Genomic DNA, 24,914 nt, shown 5'->3' on the forward strand with positions numbered 1-24,914 from the left:
TTGGTCGAGATTCATGATTTTTCATTAATAACTTGTTATTTAGTTTGGCCATGAGAAGTCGTGAAATTTGTTCAGAATACTGTTTAAAACCTTTCTCTCGATATTACTACTGCAGGAGCATATCCAAAATGTAGAAAAATGTCTTCTTTAACATATTGATTTAAACTTTGGAGCCTCAAGTACATCCATTTACAACAAGCTTAAGGAAGAATATTGTTTTCTGATGATCACATTTTTATGGCATCGGTGGCGTTTTGGCATCAAACACTAATGACAAATAATTATTACTATTAATATCAAATACTACAAATTCTAATTTTATAATATTTTCATAGTAATATTATTACAAAATATTGTATTTATATTAGAAATTTATTATATATCAAATATGTAAAACAACATTTAATTTATTAATTATAACGAAGAGAGAAAACCCGATATACCTTTAGGACCTACCTTTGGCGAGGAAAACGTGGGAGCTCGTGCTGATAACATGTTGTAAACTTTAGGAGCACAAAGGAAACAAATAAACCAATAAAATATAATATTAAAATAAATATAATATAATATAATAATAAAATAAATTAATATTAAAATAAATTAAACAAAAGTGAAGTTAATTATCATACAATATGTTATGATAATTAACTAATATATATTTACACATACAATATAATAGTACTATGAATCTATGAGATTTAACGAATCTATATTTACACATATAATGTAATTGTAATGTGAAGTTATAAGGTTTTAACTATTAGTTTTCGTGATTACCGATTATAATATAATATTGTATCTTATTGAATTTTTCCCATCAATGTCGGTATGTTCGTTAATTAACTAATATATATTTACACAAATAATATAACAATAATATGAAACTATGAGATTCAGCTAATCTATATTTACACATTCGGTGTAATTATACTGTAAAGTTTATGAGGTTTAAACATCTCAAGTTCTAGGTTTTGCTTAATTGAGAAGATAAGTAATTTAAATTTATTTGATAAGGGATTTGAAAATTTTGAATTAAGTTGAAGTTGGAACTATATATATATTATTTAGCAATCTAAATAAAATAAAATAACAAAAAACTCTAAATCTCATCTTCTTTTTCTCCTTTACTTAGTCATAGCCACCTCCCCCTCCCCGACAAATCTCTTTCTCTCCTTCTCAATCTCATGACTACCATCGTCGAAAAGCAGATAATCGTCGTCGGTGCTTTCCACTGTCTCATCTAACCGACAAATTCCTTGCATTTCGTTGGATTTCCACTATAGTTTGATGTAATTTTTCTATGATTCCACAACTTAGCGGAAGCGGCGATGCTGAAAACAATGTAAGAGAGATTTGTTTCCTCTTGAGGTTTCGACAATGTCAATTATGATGCAGGATCAAGAACAGAATCGCCGATATTCATGGATGAAGATGAAGATCCACGACAGTGAAAATAAAAGGAAGAATAATAGAGAAATTTCAGAGTAAAATGAACATAGATCAAGAAAAATATGAGGAGAAAGTAAAACATCAACATAAGAAGAGATTTAATCGAGATGGTGAAAGTATTTCTCTCTGGTGGACGATCTTGTGCATTTTTCTAACGGATTTTCTTTGTTGAATGCATAAGCTAAGGACATTCATAAGCTTTTGACAACCATTGCCGTCTGGTCGTAGACTTCCCTCTCATGCATGCGTTCTATAGGCAATCGGAAGCGATAAGGATCATTTTGGGTGATTTTTAATTTTTGCTTCCGTAATGTTTATATAGAGTGTATTCATGGTATCTGAGTTGTTTTTGAAGCAATACATCTTTGCATTCTATATTTCACTTAATTCCGTTGTTTTTGGGTAGTTTGGTCATTTATTAATTAGTATTTTCTAATATTTAACTTCGTTTTTGTTATTTTTACAATTTGAAACATTTTTGCCATTCTTCCAAATAAAACTTTAAAATTTGTTATTTCTCTTATCAACTCTTGTTTTTAGAAAATGTTATCGCAACATCTTAAGGAATGGAATGACCAATCATGTATTTGACCTAATATCTAAACCCACTGCATCAAAATCTATATAATAATACCTAGGCCAATGATGGACCTATGCCCATAAACAAAGAAAAACTTCATGTAGAAAGTTAACGTGTATGTGTAGGATATTTCCATCAGTTCTGCCCTTTTGAGTCCACATTCTTAATAGGAGGCTTCAGCTTAGTGGCTCACCTATTCCAAAGTCCATTGAACGTTGGGCCAAATATTTTAATATCGTGTCTTGTCTTTTGTTCCATTCGAGCTTTCTTGAGTCCAAATCAATTTCTAATAATGAATACTTTAATGGAAGTAAAGAGGAATTGTGAGTTATAACTTATAACACAAAGAGAAAATGAATAAGAAAGTGCTTAGGGCAGCAGCATTAGCATACAATGGCCTTGCCTCGGTTTACCAATAATGGACACATGGGATTGTCGTAGGTCTGATGTTTTTAAAGTAAATTAATTACCATATTTATTCGGAGAATATTTTACGATCTTACACACTGAATTATGTAGTGGACAAAGGTATATATATATATATGATCCGGTAAATTAGGTGGGGCCTTGGGCTACGTGGTACTATTTGGTCTAAAATTGGACAAAATTCAAAGGCACCAGCCAAGCGCAAGAGAAAATGATTAGACAAGAAGATAAATCATTTAATTAATGTGATAATTAAAATCAAAGAAAACAACGCGCTTATTAACCCGGAATTTTTGCAAACACACTTCCCATTTGACCAACACTAATTACTATGTTCATGTCCATTCATATATAATACCTTCCTTTCATACTCACATGTGCAACTACCGCCGCTCCATTATTAATTAATCCCCAACAAAATCATCTTTTCTAATTTCTACCCCAAAAATAAAAATCTATAAATTTAACTCTACAAGATATGCTTCTTGTCACACTCTTCACTTTTCAATTAATTACACACACCTCAAATTTTCTCGTTAGATCCCATATATTGTTTCATGAAAATATATATTAAATATCTAGAATTTCAATGTCTAAATTTTAATTATATGAGATAACTAATGTCTGTATTTGGATATACATGATAATTAATATCTGGAAGTCTAATATGTGTGTTAAATTTACCAATTTTGTATATTCATAATTGTTTAATTAAAGGAAAGAATCCAATTGATGAAGTCATCAATTAAATTATTATCATCTAGTTTATTGTGATATTAATTACTTATTTAATCAATTAAAATAAGAATAAATGATTACTTTTATATTCAACATAACTAAATTATTTAAATTAATTACTAAATTATTTAATTAATACAAATTAATAATATTGATAATTAATAATAATAATAATTTATATTAAATAATCAAGATAAGATAAAATATTATTTGTAAAAGTATTAACTGAAATTTATTACATCTAAATAATATATTTATATTTAATAATTAATTAAAATTAATAGTAAAAATTTTCACCATTTTGTAGGATATTAACAAATCCATGTCAAATAAGTTTTAAAATTCTTGGATAATAATATCTTAGATTTTGAAAAGTGAAATGATGTGAAATAAATAAAGATATTAAATAAGGCCTTAAATCTTTTTTAGTACAACAAAAATGAGAGTAATGAAATTCAAACCTCTAAGTTAAAGACATCAAAGAAGTATTATATTTTAATTATTATTAAATAAATCAAATAAAGTATTATTCTAAAAGATGGTTTTTCTAGGGTTCTTTACAAAGCTCAAACACATATGGACTTTCCAATAGACTATAGACCTCATATTCACAGTTAACTAGGTTTTGCTGATCTAGAATTACATCAAAATCCATGCTGATAATCATTGCTGACGTGGAAAACAATTTACCCAAAGATTAAAAATTAAAGGTAAAACAAATAATATAAGGTGATATATATTAGAAAGAAAAGTGTGGCAACTGTTGAGAGTTGGTTAAAAAGGCAATGTTAATTATGGGATAGAAAAGTATGTGCGGGTTTTCCGCTAGAAGGACGATCCGTTAAAGCTGATGTTGAAACGTGGACGACCCACCACCGTCCGATCTCCAAGCAGAAGATCATTAGTCATTAGCAGTCGATTGGATTCATTGAACTGAAAATTTCTACAGTGTTGAAGTGTATAGTGATACATTAAATCCCTCTCCCCTCTCTTTAAAAAACAAAAACACGTTTTTTTAAAATTCGACTGACGTATAAATGGGTTAAAATTTGTGGTTCACATCCTTTACTTCTACTGTACTGAAAAACACGATTCTTTCATTTTTTTTTTTAAAAAAAAAAATACAATTTTGCCCGTAAGTTATTAATTTAGTTTTCATTATTAGGTTTCAAAATAATATAATTTTAATAGTAATTTTAAATTTAATTTCTATTTTATTTTTATATCTCAAATAATATATTTTTATTATTAAATTTGGAGTATTATTTGAATTTGGTTTATATGTTATAAGATTTACACTTTTTGCTCGTGAATTTTCACTAAAAACTCATTTTCAATATTTGGTGTTAATCTATTAGTTAACTTAAAAGAATCAAATTAATCATAATTCAGTTGATTTTTTTATTAATTTAAAAGTAATTAAAGAAACTTATGTCTTAGTTATTTTAGACTAATGAAAAAAAAGTGATAATTTGTGAAACTTTGAGAGTAAAAATTTAAAAATAAAGTGAAACCTAAGACGGATTGAAAACCAAATTCAAAATTTAAGAATGAAAAAGTATCATTTAAAAATTTAAGAACCAAATACAAATAAAATTTGCTAAAATAGCATGACTTAAACAACACAAAGCTTCTATGAGGTCAGAGATTTATTTTTGCGACCCCCAAATATTATGAAATGAATAATCAAAATACAAAATTGAAAGTTGATCCCGTTTGGTAACTATTTCGTTTTTTGTTTTGATTTTTGAAAATTAAGTCTATTTTCTCTCAATTTCTTATAATAGTTTTCATATTTCTTAAGTACAATGCTTGAATTTTTAGTCAAATTCAAAAAACAAAAGCAACTTTTTAAAAACAACTTTTTTAGTTTTCAAAATTTAAATTTGTTTTTTAAATTATTGATAAAAAGTAGATAAGAAAAGAAAAAATTGAAGGTTGGAATAGTATTTATAGACTTAATTTTCAAGATAAAAATAATAAAACAAATAATTATTAAACGAAGTCTAGAGGGTATAAATTTTGAAAGGGTAGAAATCAAATATATATACTCAAAACCCAAGCGATAGAAAAGAGTATTTTTCTAAAAATAAATTCCCTTGTATTTTATAGAGTGTGAGTAATTGAGAGAGAGAGAGATCCAAGTACTTAGCAGGACGGCCTTAGCAGGCCATCTTCCAAATTCCACTCCATTATTGCAAATCCAATAATAACTGCTACCCTCTTTCTTTCCTCTTTTTCTTTCACTTTTGCCCTAAAGAAAAAAAGAATGACAAATTTCACCAAAAAACCCTAGAATTTGTTCTTTGGGGAGTGCATTTATTTGTGATATATATATGGCCGAATCGGGGAAGATAAACAATATTAAGTCATAGAAATCATGACGGAGCTATTCTATTTAGATCGGAAGCCAGTGGAGGATCCAGAAAACCAAAGAGGAAGATCAGAACAACAATTGTTTTTATACAATAGATCAACCAATAACCAAGAGATCTACTCCAAAGGCTTGCAGATACGGCCACACTATGCTCACAACCATCATCCTCCACAACAAAATGTCGAGAATTACATTTCCTTTGGAGTCGAGCCTAGTCCAACGACAACGAACTTCATGATCAACGCCTCTGATCATGACTTTGTTTCAAGATCAGGGTTTACGATGATGAGACATGGAGGAGGATCGGGAGGAGGTGGCGGTGGGATCAATTGTCAAGATTGTGGCAATCAAGCTAAGAAAGATTGTTCCCACTTGAGATGTAGAACTTGTTGTAAGAGCCGAGGGTTTCATTGTCAAACTCATGTCAAAAGTACTTGGGTTCCAGCTGCCAAACGTAGGGAACGCGAACAACAACGTCACCAACAATTGAGAGCAGATCAGTTGTCGGCTCAGACTATTCACAAAAGTCATAGAGAAAATCAACCATCTCTTACTCCTACTATCACTTCAGGTAAATACTCTTTTAACTAAATTCATAAATTTAAATGGATGGATTATGATAAATTTATTTATTATTTCTTTTCTAAATTGAACAAAGTTCTGGGGGTGGGTGGGGTGTTGGAATGACTTGATCAGTATGAATTAAATTGCTTTTTTGTTTAATTTCTTTTAATATTTGGGAAATTAGGGTTAGAACTTGGAAATTTTCAAAGTGAATTCAATTCGTCAGCTGTTTTTCGGTGCGTCAAAGTTAGTGCGATTGACAATGTAGAAGAAGAATTAGCATATCAAACGACTGTGAACATTGGTGGGCATATGTTTAAAGGAATTCTTTACGACCAAGGTCCAGAAAGTAGTCAAAATTTAAGCAACGGCGGTGACAGAGAAGACAGCGGGGAAGGGCTGGATTTGGTGATCGGAGCATCGTCCAATGGTGGTGGGAGAGTTAACCAATCCGCCCCATTTGTGGAGTCTTCGTTGTATCCCATCCAAATCAACACATTCAACAACGGTACTCAATTTTTCACTTCGTCTAGAACATAGAAAGGGGGTGAACTCCTGATTGGTTTTATGATATGTGTAGGATGAAGACATTGGAGAGGAATCAAAACAAGATGATGTGTATTTTAGTTTATTTTATGTACTGAGTTAAGTTTGGTGATAATCGAGATTGAATATGGAGCCTAATGCGTTGCATTATTTTGGGTTCGTTACCATATCATAATTGATAAATTAATTAATGTATGGTTGAATATAAAGTCGAAAAGGCGAATGTTTTGGATGTGAGTACTACTGTTTGTGCGGCTGAAGCGGCGCTAGAAAAAAAGAGAGAGATTGATGAAATATTGTAGTGTTGTGGGTGTGGAACTCGAAGTTGCTTTATGCAGTTTTATCGGCCAGGGTTGCCGGGAGGAAACAAAACATGGTCAACTAGATTACGTCTTGGTTTACCCACCCAAAAAACACATTCAAATCCTCCCATTTTAGAAAATGGGTACATAGCTGAAACTATTTTATTTTTATTTTTTTAAAAAAATTTACTTAGCATCTCGTTTGATTTAAGGAATAAAAAAGTATTTTTTAAAAAATTCATTTTTATTTACCAACTTCTTATTGAGGCAATACCATCCTATAGGCAGGTATTTTTGAGTGTTTGGATGCTAAATATTTTTTATAAAAATGGATTAAAATATACTTGAAAAGTTGTTTTAGATGGTTGCTATACACTCTAATTTCTTTCAAAATGACTTATTTTTTAAATTAAACACTTGAAAATGTAATCCAAACACACCTATAATTGCTTAAGTGCAGTTTGCCATGTGAAAATTTTTTCTTTTAATATATTTTTAAATTTTTCTTTATTATGTAGCTGGAATGAAATGCAAAACGATATATATAACTAAAGATGTACTTAAATATTGTTCTTAGAGTAAAGTTTGATTAGCATTTGATTTTTTAGTTTTAAACACTATTTTTACTTATAATCTTTTTTTTTTTTTTTTTTTGTTACATTTTTTATCCATATTTTAAAAATCTTCTTTTTTGTTAACTTTTAGAATTTTACTAAGAACTCAAGTATGTGAAACATGAAAATCATAATATGAAATTGATGAGAAAGCAAACATAAATTTCGAAAATAGAAACTTAAAAATAAAATTATTATAAAACCGCCATTAGATTTTAGTTTTTGAAACTGTGTTATATTTTCATGATTTTTTTTTAATAATTCTCATCTTTTTGAATGTAACATTTGAATATTTAGTTGAATTCTAAAAGAAAAAAAAATAAACTTTTCAAAACTTTGAAAATAATTTTTTAAAGTAGATAATAGAACAAAGAGTTATAAGTAAAACAAGATTTATAAACTTTTTTTAAAAAAATCAACGATTATCAAACATACCTTCAAATTTAAATTTTTAGATTTAAATTTTAATTGGGGCTTACATTTCAAAGCTCTGATTTTCGTTTTCTTTCTAAAGTATATGTATAAATTAATTCAACTATATATGTTCAGCTGGGCTAGTTATAATAATAAGGTAATGAATAAACTATTATTTATGCAAGTGTTTGTGATCTATCTTTGTATTTGGAAAGATTTGTAGGTGACACTGAAGTGATGTGGATTAGTGTTTTAATGCTTCTTTCTGCAGTCGGCTGACTGCGCCACTGTTTTTGTACACGTGTTATGATTAGCTGCTAATTAATCGATTTAGCTGCATCTCCATTCTCTATAATATATGCTTTTTATTTAAATAATTTGTCGAATTTTATGTCTTAAAAACAACAAAAAAGTGATTGTTTTCTTTTCATACACTACTGTCTTCTATTGTCCGTACCGTCTCATGATTGGTTTCTGCTAATAGAACACTATGGAAGTTCTTATTTTACCCTTTTATGTAGTTGTAAGACACTGGCCATTTTTAAGTTTTTGTTTTTTGTTAAATAAATAAATAGTACAATTAATGCTTTTGATTTATTTATTCTTTTTAGATTTTTTATTCAGTTTTTTATTACGGAGATTATACTTATTGCGGGATACGGTTGTCCTTGAGAATTTTAGTTTTTATGATTAATATATGATCGATGTTTATATTAACCTGACTTTCCATCTTTTTTAATTGAATTTTTGTTTTTTTAACTATTATTATTAAGTTAATCACAATCGTAACAATTGATTTTAAATGCTTGAAGAATTTTTAGCCAATTACTAGTTCGTTCACAATTAGTTTTCCAATATGATTGTGAGAAGGAACTAAGATCGGGCAATTTCAAAGTCATTACGAAATAGAGAATTTTTTTTAAAAAAAATAATATTATTTTAATATTTATTGACAAAAATAGGGATGATTTAAAATTATTGACAAAAATAGGATTGTGAAATCGTGAACGAGGTCCTACGAGTTTTGAGTCAGCAAATAAGTCGTGTACCCTGTCCATGAATTGAGGCTAAATCTTTTTTTTTTTTTTTTTTTCACATTTTCACCCAATTTCTGTCTTCTTCTCTTATTTTTTTAGTGTTTTCTTTTTGTATTTTCAGATAATCTTTTACTGTAAAATTCAAATTTTTAAAGGCTATAGTAAAATAAAAATTGAATCAGATTTCTAGTTAAGGCTAGATCTATTTTTTTTTTTTACATTTTCCCCAACTTCTGTCTTCTTTTATTTTTAGTGTTTTTTGCATTTTCGGAGAATCTTTTATTGTGAAATTTAAATTTTTAAAGACCTACGGTAAAATAAAAATTAAATCGAATTTCTAGCCACTGATTAAGGCTAAGTCTATTTTTTTTTTTTTCACATTTTCTCCCAACTTCTGTCTTCTTTTTTATAGTATTTTTTTGTATTTTTGGAGAATTTTTTTTATGTAAAATTCAAAATTTTAAAGGCTTACGATAAAATAAAAATTAAATCAAATTTCTAGCCACGAATTAAGACTAAATCTATTTTTTTTTCAAATTTTCTCCAACTTCTATTTCTTTTTTTTTTCTTTTTAGTATTTTTTTTGTATTTTCAGAGAATCTTTTACTATGAAATTTAAATTTTCAAAGGAAAAATTGAATCAATTTCTAGCCATAAATTAAGGAGCTTTTGAGCCGCTTTCGATGTCGTTGAGCACCTTTTGTTCCACTTTATATCCACTTAAATCAAAAAACAATAAAAAATAATAATAAAAATACGAAACTCGTGGACCAGTCCACGAGTTTGGTAGCATGGTCATATGCTGACACGAAGGTTTAACAAAAATTGTGTATCGGATACACGATTCTGCTACCCTATTTTTGTCAATACTTTTTCCTTCCACCTTATTTTTGTAATTTATTTTCTATGTATCATATTTTTGTCATTACTTTTAAAAAATACATTATTCTTGAATTTTTTTTATCTTTAATTAATTAATTTTTTTTTTTTTGCTTAATTTTCAAATGGAAGTTTATGTTTCTTTGAAGTCAACCACGTTGAGGATCTGAAGTTGAAAAGAGACTTAAATTTTATAAATGAGAATAGTTATTTTAGGCTAAATTGCAATATTTCTTTTAAAAGAAAAATATTTATTAAATTATATGTGAGACATATACAAGATAGCTAAAGACACAACTACATGTACATAAAAGCATATCAGTTAATAAAAGCACGTTAGTTAAGAGCAATGGACACAGAACTATAATTAGCAAAAACAAAGAGTTTCGATCCCTAGTATACCAAATGGTTACTAAGGTGATGCCATTGTCACAAATTTGAGCTCTGCTTCCACAATTTTTTCTCTTCTTTTTAAAGTGGCGTTGTCTCTCGATACAGAAATAAGGTTCCAACGAATCACGACTGAAATGTTATAGTAAAGAGGAGGTACACGTGAGTGTTGAAATTTAAGGAACAAACATCTTCATAAAATAGCTCAAAAGTTGCGATACATTTATTATACCCTAAACCTTTTATAAGTGTATTTCAAAACTACCAAAAATCTATTAGGAGCTGTTTGAGAATCTGGAATGTAATCAAGATTATTTGGAATACGATAGGGTGGAATGCATGCAGAATCAAGGGCGGAATGAAAATGGAATCATGAAGCGTTAAAACGGTGGAAAAGAGGATTAGATTGAAAACTATGAGAACAGAATGAATTTGATATTAGAATTCATACCAAAAACGCTGAATCCAAACATGAATTTTGGATTACATTACATTCCAATTTCATTACAATTCAACAAACAGTCCCTTAGATTGTTAGATGCAATTTAAGATGTAAAATAAATGCGACGATTATTTGAAATGATGTTGTAGTGTTTGGATCTTAATTTCTATTAAAAAAAAAGGTCAATACCCTAGTAAAACAAAGCTAGTAGATGGTCACACACGTTACACTACAATACAATATATATAGGGAGAGAGAGAGTTCTCAGAGAGGCTAGGAGTGAAATTGAAAAACTAGAGGCCGTATTGTTCCAACCACTACACTGTGCTAATAAGCCCTATAAAATAGCAACTTCTTGTCACTCTTAATTTTATTCTTTCATTCTTACTTTAGGCAGTTGCAGTCCTAAGTCTCTTTTTTCCTCAACGAATCAAAATCCGGATGCTTTTGTGGATTTCCAGCCTTTTCACATCACTACCATCAAATACAAATCCTTCCATCCCTATTATGGTCAATAAACATAACTTTTACAAATAGTGTAATTTGTTTATGCTTCTGTCTCCTGTTAATCGTTGGGAGCCCATGCCAAGATTTGAGCTTTTGAATAGAGATTCTAATCTCTTGGTTAAAAATATATGTCTTATGTTAGTGATCTATATTAACGTTAATAATTTTTTTATCAATATTTTTATATTTTTAAATTTATTATTGACTTGAGAATTGACATTTCATTATATCTAAATATATTAATGGAATATAGTAAAAATATCAATGAAATATCATTAACTTTAACCTATTAATGAGAAGAATTTTTTTAAGAATATACTAGTAGAAATAGAGATCAAGAGATCCGTTGGGATATCTCAACTAGGCTTGCACATCCGTAGCGCTCTCATCATACCTTGGATCTAGAAGCGATGAATTCATAAAAGATCACGGATATAATTCGATATGTACATAAAGAGCTAGAGGAGAGTTTAAATATAAAAATATAATAAAAGCTAGAGAAAAGCCTTCTAGTTTAATGCGATAGTAGAGACATTATAATTATAAAAAAAAGAATGAATTTGGTGCTCCAAAGGGTTGCCAAGGAGATGATCTCATCCCATAAATCACTACAAGAACAACCACCTTTTTTTATGTTTGAAATTTTAAATACTTAACATTTTTATGGGAAAAAATGTCAAGAAATAGGTGATTTTAAAGAAAAAAATCCAGAATTGATTTTAAAAAGTAGGGGTTGTGCATTTTTCCTAGAAAATACAGTACTTGACGTTCTAAAAATGTCAAGTTCAATACAGTACTTGATGTTCTAAAAAACGTCAAGAATTGTGGAATATACAGGGTAGCATTGCAACGCTAAAAAATAGCATTGCAATGCTACGTATTCTGATGGAAAAATGAAAAACTTGTGCCTTAGGCACACAACATTACAATACTCTCAATAGCGTTGCAACGCTACGGGTTTTGACTAGAAAATTGCGCGCTCTTCAACAGCGTTGCAACGCTCTTTTAGTAGCATTGCAATGTTATCAGACAAATTTAAAAGAAATTCCAACGGATTTAGTCGATTTTATTCGTAATACACTCGAAATCTTCTTCGTTTTCACTTCCCTTTGATGCATCTTTGTTATTCCATCAATCTTGAAGAGAATCTTCTTTGATGTAAGTAGATTTGAGGCATGAACTTTCAAAGTAGAGCTTATCTTGATTTTCTTGTTTAGATTGGGTTTAAGTCTTGATTTTCTTAGTTTGATTAGGCTTAATCTTGTTTTTCTTGTTTAGATTAGGCTTAATCTTGTGTAGATTAGGTTTAATTCTTGATTTTCTTAGTTTGAAGCATGAAGTTTCAAAGTTAGGGCTTGATTTTCTGGTTTGAGGCACGAAGTTTCAAAGTTAGGGCTTGATTTTTTTTGTTTGAGGCTTTAACTTTCAAAATTAGGGTTTAATCTATCATGTATATTCTTGAATCTCATAATAAACTCTTGTTTCATATGTTCTTGAATGAGATTGAATTTTAGAGAATTTGCCAAAGTTGGGATTGCCACTTTAATTCAATGCTTTGGCAAAGTTAGGGCTTTAATTTTAGAGAACTTGCAAGAACTTCCACTTTTCTTTAATTAAATATTTGCCAAAGTTAGATATGTCAATGTGTCTAATTTGTTAGGGCTTTATGAACTAAGTAATGCTTTCCAAACTTGGGTTCATTTTTTAGTTATTGGAATTAATATATGTTTAGCACATTAGAGCATTGCACACCTTAGGTTCAATTTTTTGAGGTTCGATTACACCTTGGGTTCAATTTATTTAGATGTGTTTGTCTTTGTTCTTTGATTTGCCTTGAGGTTCTCGGATTTGTCTTACTTTCGTGAGGTTGGAATGTTGTAGAGCTAGAAATAACAAGATGTAGGTATTGGAAACTTGTTTGTTTTCTATAACTTGTTTTTTGAAGTTGATAATTGTTTATCATCTTTTTGTACTAGATTTACAATCATGGATAAATCATGGATGCACAAGAGTAGATTATCCGAAGATAATGAATTGGGTGTGAAAAACTTCATAAAACTTGATTTTTCTAATACAAATAGCTCTTATATTCGTTGTCCTTGTTTGAAATGTGGGAATTGTGAAAAGCATAGTAGCAAGGATATTAGAGATCATTTTTATATCAATGGGATTGATGAAAGTTATAAAATTTGGTTTTGGCATGGGAAAAAACTTCCTAACTCATCATTTTGTGAAGAATCTTCTAAGTTTGACACCCATATGTATGAAGAGACTGATGTTGGAAGTTTAAAAGAAATAGTTGAAGTTGCCCACGAGGAATATTCAAGAGATCCGAATGGATTTAAGAAGTTGCTTAATGATACTGAAAAACCATTATACGAAGGGTGCAAAAAATACACTAAGTTGTCTACATTAGTCAAATTGTATAATTTAAAAGTTAGATATGGATGGAGTGATACTAGTTTTTTAGAACTACTCAAAACCTTAAAGGAAATTTTGTCCACTAGCAATAGACTCCCAAATTTAATGTATGAAGCAAAGAAAACTTTAGGTGCACTAGGAATGAAATATGAGAAGATTTATGCATGCCCTAATGATTATTGTTTGTATAGAAAAAAATATGCAGATGCAGCTGGATGTCCTGAATGTGGTGAATCAAGTGGAAAAACGGGAAGGATACAAAATGTGGGAAAAAGCAAATACCTTCAAAAGTGATATGATACTTTCTACCAATTCTACAATTCAAAAGGCTTTTTAGAAGTATTGATTGTGCTAAAAACTTGACTTGGTACGTTGATGAAAGAATTGTAGATGGTTAGTTACGACATCCAACAGACTCTCTGGCTTAGAAGTTAGTAGACTCTAAATGGTCAGACTTCGGTTCTGAACCTAGGAATCTTCGTTTAGCATTGTCAACCGATGAAGTAAATCCACATGGTGAAATAAGTTCTAAATATAGTTGTTGGCCTGTAGTGATGGTTAATTATAATCATGGTTGTGTATGAAAAGAAAGTACAACGTTAATTTCGGGTAAAAAACAATCAGGGGACGACATTGACACATATTTAGCACCACTAATTGAAGAATTAAAAATTTTTATGGAAAAGTGGTGTTGAATGTTATGATGCTTATCGAGAAGAACTATTGAACTTATGGTCATTTTTGTTGTGGACAATCAACGATTTTTTTGCATATGGTAACCTAAGTGGATGTTGTGTGAAAGGGTATAAGGCGTGTCCAATTTATGGAGACAATAATAGTCTTCTATAAGATTGGAATATGGGGAAAAAAATGGCATACCTTGGACATCGAAGATTTTTAGCACGGAATCATCCATACCACACAAAAAAAGTCATTTAACAGTTAAAAGGAATTTGGGACAATTCCAGAACCACTGTCTAGGGAGGCTATATATTTAAAAATCAAAGATATTGAGTTTCCCAAAAGGAAAGAAGAACAATAAAAAATAAACCACGAAAGAAAGTTCAAAGATTTGTTGGAATAGGTTCTCTTCTTTTTTTCAGCTGCCATACTGGAAAGATCTTCATATTAGGCATTGTTTAGATGTGAAGCACATTGAAAAAATGTTTGCATGAATATCTTAGGTACGCTTCTTGATATTCCAGAGAAAAGTAAGGATGGATTGAATGCTAGACGTGATTTAGTTCATTTAAAAATTCGACCAGAGTTTGCACCTATTAGTAGTGACAAAAAAATCTTCATTCCTCTCGCGTGTTATACTCTTACAAAGGAGGAAAAACTGTGTTTTATCAATCACATTTTATTTTTTGTTTGATTAATATGTATATAATTCTAATTGTTTCTTAAATTTGATTGCAGTTTTTTATTTATACACCAGATGGAACATAGTACAGTGGGTCACGGAGACTTAGAGCTTGGTGACAAAGAAATAGTAGTTGTTAGGTTAAATGAAACCACCAATCAAAAGAAGAGAGAACGGGGAGCTATTATTATGTTTGATGTAACACGTATTAGGAGTGCGTGAGAAAAGAAGTTTGTGGAATGCAATGAAGATGACGTACCCATTGGTGAAAATGGAGCTAAGTTAAAGTCTTTCATTGGGTCCTCTACGCATTATCATGTACCTATTATATATACATCTTGGAAATGCGTGCTTACTGAGTTGAAAGATAAGATATATAATACAGTTGAGGTATATATATTCAACTTTTTATTCTTGATAATATTGTAGATGTATATGTAATATTTTCATTAACTTGTCAATGTTTAGGCCACCTTTGTAATTGATACAAGATCTAGAAAGAACATTATGAAAACTGCAGGCATAGCTTTTCGTTAGTTTAAGAATTGGTTAACAACAAAATACATTATGCAATTTAAAGATGAACCTCAACTTCTAATAAATCCACTAGAAAAGTATTCATTTATTGATCAAAGTCATTAGGAAGATTTTGTAAGATCGAGATTGTGTGTAAAGTTTCAGTTTTCAGGTAAATTATTAATTTAATTTTATAAATATTTTTTTATGTCATTCCCTACTAATAATTATTATGTTTGTATAGGAAAAAAACGCTTGCAACAAGAACGTCGATCTAAGAAAAAAAATACAATCATCGAATTTCAAGGAAAGATTATGCTAACCTTGTCGAGGAGATCATAAGAATTTAGTATATGTTCTCATGATTCCTAAATTTATCACAATATCTAATTTTTTCTTCATTTGAATGTGGAAGAAAGTATCTTCAAATGAAAGTAATTTCAATCGAGTTAACCTGTAGAAGAAGGCTCGAGTTAATAAGAAAGGAGAATACAAAAATGAAGATATTCAAGAAGTCGTCAATCGAATAGTAAGACAAGTATTAAATTTGCATGAAGCATATGACATATAGCTTAATTATAAGATCCATTGTGCCACAAACATCACTCTCCCAATGATATCTTAACACAAGCTTTGGGTACTTAAGAAAGGCACGGGCGTATGCATAAGGTTGGTGGTTTTGTTACTCCAACGGCTTACTTTCATACAGTGAAGTGAAAATCAAAACATGGGAAGGATGAAAACAAGAAAATTATAAGTGAGAATAAAGCACTTCGTCAACGTGTTAGAGAATTAGAAATTCGTCTTCAAATGTCATCTTTTACAGCATTTTTTGGACATGGAAGTTGCTCCAAGAAATTTTTGGCAGATGAGATCAAATCTCAAGATAAATAAAAAGACAAGATGAAGACTGCATATGAAAAGAAACAGAAAGAGAAGATTAAAGTGGAAGAGATTAAGTCCCCAGAGAAACGAAGAGACTAGATAAAGGTGAATGTAAATTGCAATGCAGAAAATTTGAAAATCTTTAAGGTAAATGACACTAATAAAATCAATTACGTTCATCAAATGTCTAATTTTTTGACTTTATATACTTTATTGCTATGATTTTGCTGTATTAGGAGAAATCTTCAATGGAAATGACTAAGAAAAAAGAAGTTAGTGACTCAACATCGATTCTTCTGGTATCTTTGAAATTCACTCTTAGATATGTTGAGAGCACACAGAGCCTTGAATCCAAATAAATTACCCACAATGGAAGTCAACATGTTAGTAACAGAACCTTCTTCAAAAAGGTCTAGGCGATAAGCTACATAAGCAATAAATTGAGAGTCTAGTATTTCTTTACAACTTTCAATTGGACTTTTTGGCATCAATCGAAAGAGTTGTGTCTTGCAAGAGGACGTAATTAACTTTTGTAACATGGATGAAGTCAAGAAAGACAATGACTTTGGTGGCTTACATGGCATAAGTAATGTTATTACTTTTGTAGACTTTAGTTCTCATGTTTCTTTCCAATTTTGGTCGTCTATATTTATGTTATAAATCTTTTGTAGGTACTTGCACTCATCCTTTATTGATTCAAAAGAAAGTTCACAATACACTTTTGTAGATCCATCTTTCATTTCCTCTGGACATAACTCTCAAGAAGTTAAAACTCGAAACCTGTGCAGTAGACTGATGGTCTCAGAAGCAAACCAAATAGTTCTTGCTCCTTTTAATCCTGGGTGAGTTAAAACACGTTTTGTTTTTATCCATTTTCATTAGCAATAAAAATACTAATTATATTTTATTAACTAGTGGTCATTGGGCACTACTTACTATAAATGCATACGATGATACTGTGTACTACCTAGACTCAATAAGGACAACATCACAGGTAAATATAAGATATATAACCGACACGTATGTTAACCTTTTTCATGTGTAGTGTTTGTTTTAAAGTGTACTTTATTTTAGAATAATTTATGGTTATTCCATGACAAATAGGGCAATTGCGATATTTCAATCTCAAAAGAATATTAAAAAAAGTCGAAAGCAAAACATATGGAGAACAGTAAAGTTAAGTATAAATTAACAATGATTACTTATTTATCATATTAAGTAGACATCTAGTGCGTAAGGATTACTTTATTCTTATTTACTGGTTTTTTCTCTGTAGTATCCTCTACAAGTTGGGAGCACCGAATGTGGATACTACAACATGAGATATATGAGAGATATTGTGACCAAAAGAAGCATTGTCATCTCAGATTTCGTATGTTATCGTCATTTTGACATTTCAAATAGCATAGGAAAAAATAGAATCCATTATAATATTTGGCTTTTATGTTTATAGATTGATACAAGGAAACATACTCACAAATCAAGTTAGATGAGGTGCAGATAGAGTTGGCTGAATTTTTAGGTTGCTACATGTGATCATGGTTGGTCATTTCGGATGTGTTTGTTCCGGTTGATCAATTTCTGGATTTACTTCCTATCCATATAGGTGTAAATATCTTTTGGTATTGTTTAAATATACACGCGGGGGTGGGGTAGGGGGATAGTTTTTGATTGGTACATATGTGGGTAGATGGATGGTTTTGTTGATAGAAGTTTTGGAAATGTATTTTTGGAAACTGTTCATATTGGGTTGACTATTAGAATTATGTTCCTTATATTGTTTTGGAAGTGTTCATATAGGCTGACTGTTAGAAATATATTCCTTAGGTCATACTATTGACAATGTTAAAGAAGTTAAGTTTTTATAAAGAGATATTTATAGTTTTTTGTTAATATATAAGTTTGTCAATGTGTGTATATTGTTTATTTGATTAATGAATGTATGTCATATATACCAAATGTGATTGTTGGATCAAAATACAGAAGCAATTATAGGTAAAAACATCAACATTGTAGATTTTTCTTAAAAAATCACAAGCAAATTTCTTTACGTTTTTTAAATGCCAAATTCACAAAATTTCTTGACGTTTTTTCCTTGTCAAGAACGCCCATATTCTCGACATTTCAAACATGTCAAGTGTATGTGTTTCTTGACGTTTTTAAATGTCAAGTGTCACTTTTCTTGACATTTTTAAAACGTCAAGAAAATCGACATTCTTGACACTGGTTTCCTTGATGTTTTAAAAAACATCAAGAAAAGTCATTCTTGACATTTAAAAAATGTCAATAAACACTGTTTTTGTAGTAGTGAATGATTAGGAAAAGGCTTTTCAATATTTTGAAAGGTTCTTTTGTTACGCTCAAGCCATATGCACCATAACAAAGTAGCTATACGATTGCTCTAAAGGATTTTTTTTAGAGTTGACCAATGTATCAGATGATCAATATGAAAGTCCAATAATTGAGGACAGAAGCCATTTCATTGTGTCGATCCAATATTGATGAAGAGTATCCACAATGAACAAATTATCCATCACCGCAATATGTTTTTTTTGCATAAGACTCAACAATTAGGATCATTAAGATGTAGAAAGGGAATCGAGAGCTTGATATTTATCCAAAGTGTTCAGACCCTTGTCTAAAATGGTTCATATGAAGAATTTACACTTCTTTGGCATTGTGGAAGACTAGAGGTAGTTTACATCCAAAATTGGTACTAGGAGATGAATTGTTGGTAATGTGTCCTTTAAAAGTTTTAACGCTGAAGATTCCATTAGAAGCAAGCGAGCTACCATCTAACCATATCATCACTCATGCCAAAGATACGAGTTCAAGAATTGGATATGTCGTGGGTGAATTTTGCCCAGATAGAGTAAAGTCGAAAACCAAGATAAAATAGAATCAAAATGAAGATAAAATTAGATAAGATAAGATTTAATCTAGCTTGTTTGGGATTAGGAAAAATGCATATCCTAATCTTAGGAAGGTTAAATCTCATACCTAAATTTTAGTAGGATTAAAATAAACCTATGATCAAATCCCCTATAAATAGACCATTATGGCTTCATATGAGGTAAGTTAAATTTCTGACTTCTTCATTCTTTAATTCTCCGACTAAGGCATCAGAGCCTTTACAAATTTATTGTTGATGTCATGTGTGATGGAGTTAACGATTAATGAGCAGAAGTAATTTAAATCACAAGTACCTAATTAGGTTAATTTATAGAAATATGCATGCTATTTGAAACCAAAGAAAAAAAAAGAAAAAAAGATTGTTTACAACCTTTGTAGCCTAAATCCTTCTTTATTTATTTATTATTATTTTTTTTTTTTTATCAATTCTTCACAACAATGGTTCGTAGACCACGTGAGTGACCAATTTAGAGAGAAAATGGATAAGGGTTTGAGAGAGAGATAGGTTTAGATTTTTTGAAATACTCATGAAATTCCAAAATTGCCAAGATGCTTAAACTTGATAGAACTATTTTATTTATTGGCAAAATCATGCAAATCATGCAAATTTGAGTTAATGAAAAGTTGACACTCAAAATTCCGTAATTCTTAAGTGGGATTAGTGTCTTCAATTGGGATTAACACCTAGCAATAATTTTGAAATTTACACTATAAAAAAACAGTGTTTTTTTACGTTTTTTAAATATCAAGAATGACTTTTCTTGACGTTTTTAAAAATGTCAAGGAATCTAGTGCCAAGAATTTCGATTTTCTTGACGTTTTAAAAACGTCAAGAAAAGTGACACTTGACATTTAAAAAAATGTCAAGAAACACTGATACTTGACATGTTTGAAATGTTAAGAATATGAGCGTTCTTGACAAGAAAAAAAGTCAAGAAATTTTGTTAATTTGACATTTAAAAAATGTCAAAAAATACAGACACTTGATATGTTTGAAATGTCAAGAATATGGGCGTTTTTTACAAAGAAAAATGTCAAGAAATTTTGTTGATTTGACAATGGAAAAACGTCAAGATATATCCTACTTGACATGTTAGAAATTTCAAGAACATGAGAGTTCTTGACCTCTTAAACATGTCAAGAATATCTATAATCTTGACAAGGAAAAAAGTCAAGAAATTTGCTTGTGATTTGTTTAGAAAAATCTACAAATGTTGACCTTTTTGTCTATAATTCTTCTTGTATTTTGATCCAACAACCACATTTGGTATATATATGACATACATTCATCAATCAAATAAACAATATACATTCATTGACAAACTTATATATCAACCAAAAACCACCAATATCTCTTTATAAAAACTTAACTTCTTTAACATTATCAATAGACAACCTAGAGAACATAATTCTAACAGTCAACCCATTTGGACACTTTCAAAACAATATAAGGAACATAATTCTAACAGTCAACCTAATATGAACAGTTTCAAAAAATACATTTCCAAAACATCTACCTATATAACAACACTATCCCCCATCCCCCTAGTGCATATTTGAACAATACCAAAAGATATTACACCTATATGGATATGAAGTAAATCCAACCGGAACAAACACATATAAAATGACCAACTATGATCATATGTGGTAACCCAAAAATTCAGCCAACTCTATTTGCACCTCGTCTAACTCGATTTGTGAGTACAGGTTCCTTATATCAATCTATAAACATAAAAGCCAAATATTATAATGGATCTATTTTTTCCTCTACTATATGAAATGTCGAAATAACGATAACATACCAAATATGAGATGACAATGTTTCTCTTGGTCACAAAATCCCTTATATACCTCATGATGTAGTATACACATTCAGTGCTCCCAACTTATAGAGGACACTAAAACAAAAAAACACATTGACATATCTAAAAAAATTGAACCCAAGGTGTGCACATGCTCTAATTGAAGTAAATCTAAAACAGAGATCTCCATGAGCAGCAAAAGTGGATCGTTCCAAATTCCATTCAGAATGAACAATAATCACAATCTACCCAGAAACATATAGATTATGCATAAACAGAAATTCCAACATGCTACAAGAGGATATAAAGGATAGAGTATGCGTACCTTTGAAGAACTATTCTTCAAGTATCCCTCGATCAGTCTCCAATGCATCCAAAGTAGCACTTGAACGCAATGAACAGAGCACAACCTCCATGAACATCTGAATGCTCCTCGAACCCAACCGAGTCCAACTCGATTCACAAATGGATGTAGAACACCACCACAAGTGTTACCTTGGTATTCTCAGTGTGAGAATCCAGGAGTTGTGGCCTCTGTGTGATCTTGGATTGAGAAAGATAAGAGGTATATGGTCGAGTAAATGAGAGATATGAACACTGTCTATCGTATAGACGATGTACTTGATCCTTTAGCAAACGAAAACCTATTGTGTAGACTTTTCTACTCGATCGTGTAGCAATGATCAATGATTAACTATCGTATAGTCAACTCTTTAAAAGATCGTGTATGCTCTCAATGGCTGTCGTTTAGTAAAAACTCTTTTTACTTGATAGCCTTTTTCATGAGAATTTTCCAAATCATTCAACTACTAATTTTGGAAAACAATTTTTCTTTTATCTCACAGTTACCACAAAACTTCCAATAACCTCCCACTCAAAACGGCTATTAGAGAAAAAGAATTAATTATCATATAATTAATATATTATAAATAAACATGATAACCATCATATTATATTTATAATCTATAGTTTTAATATTTCATCATATGAAACATATAAACCATAGTTCTTTTTCTATTTTATGGTACTTAATATAAATCATATTTATATTAATTCCTCAAATTAATGTATCTAATACATCATATCAATTATACCACATATAATTGAATTTTCTCTTGTTAATTTAAACACTTCAAATCAACCCAAAATCTGATTCTCAACTTGGACCCATTGAGCTACCAACAGTATGTGAATAACTGACTAAACTCTTTAGTCACGAGATCCACCATCCGTTAACTGTCGGGCACTCTACTAAAGACCGATAGCTACACTCTTCTCACTACAGATATATTTCTGTGTTCATATGACCAATCAACAGTGCGATAACCTTTCATAAATCCCTTGTAAGTACAATTGGGTCAATTTACTATTTTGCCCCTGCAGTTACATCTAACTCCTTAAGTAGCACTAGTTCCCCTAATGAACAATAAGTCATAGTCCTACTATGACTGAGTCCTCTCTTCCAAAGAGAGGGTGTGATCACTATGTTCAAGACCCGGAATCAGCCCTTAAGAGAGCAATTTATCTACTTACCCCTGCTTTAGGGAAGGAGTGAATTCCGTCTTGTGTAGCTGAGTTCCCAGCTCTCCAATCAAACGAATCTCTAAATAGGTAGGCTTATTGAGTTGACAATCTGGTCACTCTCACCCATACTAATCAAAGGACCGCCCTTATAGGCAGAAGTTCACAACTCACTCAGGATTAAGGTAATGTCACCTATGGCCATTTTAGTGAAATGTAAGTCTCAATTATCAACGGTATTATATAAAGAGACTAGTCATCTCGTGGTCCAGTCTTATACAAACTCTTTGTATAGGACACCCCCGCTCGCATGTCTCCACATGAATGGTCAAGATCAGACAATTTGTAGCACTTTACAACACTTGTAAATATCTACAAAGCGGGTCGTATCCATAGTAACACAAGGATAAGGTACCCCTCCTTTATCCTTATATTACAGATCATTTAGGTTATTACTTTAGGCATGATCCACTTGTATGTCTCACATACATGCTTAAGTTACATGAAATAACCAAGAATCTTAGTTTATTAGATATGAGTAAATGCAAATAAAATAATACTTATTTTATTAATAACAATGTGTGTACAAAATATTTATAAACTACGAGACCACCAGAAGAATTAAGACACCAATCTCAACACTAATATGCTAAACATATATTAATTCCAATAACTAAAAATTGAACACAAGTTTGGCAAAGCATTACTTAGTTCATAAAGCCCTAACAAATTAGACACATTGACATATCCAATTTTGGCAAGCATTTAATTAAAGAAAAGTTGCAAGTTCTTGCAAGTTATCTAAAATTAAAGCCCTAACTTTGGCAAAACATTGAATTAAAGTGGCAATCCCAACTTTGGCAAAACATTGAATTAAAGTGGCAATCCCAACTTTGGCAAGTTCTCTAAAATTCAATCTCATTCAAGAAAAATATGAAACAAGAGTTTATTATGAGATTCAAGAATATACATGAGAGATTAAACCCTAACTTTGAAAATTCAAGCCTCAAACTAAAATAATCAAGCCCTAACTTTGAAAGTTCATGTCTCAAACCAAGAAAATCAAGCCCTAACTTCGAAATTTCATGCCTCAAACCAAGAAACTTCATGACTCAAAATCAAATTTCAATCACATAGATAAGCTCCAAACATACTTTGAACACAAAAGAAATGCTTAAAAAACATATTTTAATCACACAACAAGCACCAAATCAAACCTAATCACTCAACAAATTGGAATTGCTCGTTCTTCTGAATATCTTGAAGTTGAAAAAATTACTCCTAAAAAACTTGAAGTAATGGATGAATTCGTCAAAGACAAATCTGCCTTAGCTCAATGCCAAACAGGCAGAGGAAAAAATCTACTTCAATTGAAAGTAACAGAGGAAGTAAAAAAAAAATAAGAAGAAGAAATAGAAGATATGAATTCAATTAAAGCACTTCCACCACCTGAGGATTTCAAAGAGGAAGAAATTAAGCCATAGAAGTGAAAGAAGAAGAGAATAAAATTAAAGATATAATTAAGAAGGATGAAAATCCTCTAATGGTTGATTTGTTAAACCTTGGTGAAGAACATGCAATGATAAGGGAAGAAAATGCTGATAAATTAGCATTAGCATCATTTGATGGGTCCAGTTCCTGATTCTTCTTCGGTAAAAACATTACCATGGCAAGCATTTAATGATGATTCACAAGATTGGAAAACAACTTTAGTTCAATCAGCAAGTAATTTATCAAATCAAAGAGATGATCTTGGTGGAGGATTTGATATGCTTCTTTTGGATGGAATGTATCAACAAACAACAATGATGTCAATTATGGTTGGGTCAGATTAATTAAATATTAAGCTAATATGTTAGAATTTTGCCCAGAAATGGCCCATAACAATGAATGAATCAAGGACAAAAGATAGAATTTGAAGTTAAACATTAAAAACTTTGATCTCTCCAGCATACAATTGTGACAACCAAGTAACATGTTCAGCAAATTTAGTCACATACCTCTCCAAGAAAGCCTTTTCTGCAGGAAATAATATAGTGGTAATGCTTAATTTTTTTCTTTAGTAAACCTTTTGAATAAAGACTTTGAACAACAGAACACCTAGGAATTATCCTCTAGCTTCAACCCCATTTTCTGCACAAAAAGGTCGATGGGGATTTTTTTTACCGCTGGTTAAGACTTTAGAGTTGTGATGGAAATTATGAAAACCATGTGCATGAATAATG

General features: G+C 30.5%; 2 protein-coding genes and 1 pseudogene across 4 annotated transcripts; all 3 read left to right on the top strand.

The window, feature by feature from the left end:
- Positions 1–5,316: 5,316 nt before the first annotated feature.
- On the top strand, positions 5,317–6,830 carry LOC120087052 (protein SHORT INTERNODES-like). Of its 3 annotated transcripts, XM_090318009.1 has the most exons (3): positions 5,317–6,141; positions 6,319–6,642; positions 6,715–6,830. In XM_090318009.1, the coding sequence occupies exons 1-3, from the start codon at positions 5,574–5,576 to the stop codon at positions 6,717–6,719; spliced, it is 897 nt and encodes a 298-aa protein (XP_090174135.1). In that variant the 5' UTR covers positions 5,317–5,573; the 3' UTR covers positions 6,720–6,830. The 3 variants fall into 3 exon arrangements, with proteins under 3 accessions (XP_090174135.1, XP_038899824.1, XP_090174136.1); XM_039043896.2 differs by having other exon boundaries at positions 6,319–6,830; XM_090318010.1 differs by having other exon boundaries at positions 6,403–6,830.
- Positions 6,831–13,251: 6,421 nt separating this feature from the next.
- Positions 13,252–13,980, top strand: LOC150034003 (uncharacterized). The gene has a single exon (XM_090317182.1). It carries the CDS (start codon positions 13,252–13,254, stop codon positions 13,978–13,980), a length of 729 nt encoding a protein of 242 aa, XP_090173308.1.
- Positions 13,981–16,933: 2,953 nt separating this feature from the next.
- Positions 16,934–17,986, top strand: LOC150034004 (uncharacterized; annotated as a pseudogene).
- The last annotated feature ends 6,928 nt before the right edge of the window (positions 17,987–24,914 follow it).

This window comes from Benincasa hispida, chromosome 9, assembly GCF_027475165.1.
Source record: "Benincasa hispida cultivar pf3 chromosome 9, pf3_genome.v1.1, whole genome shotgun sequence".
Lineage (NCBI taxonomy): Eukaryota > Viridiplantae > Streptophyta > Magnoliopsida > Cucurbitales > Cucurbitaceae > Benincasa > Benincasa hispida.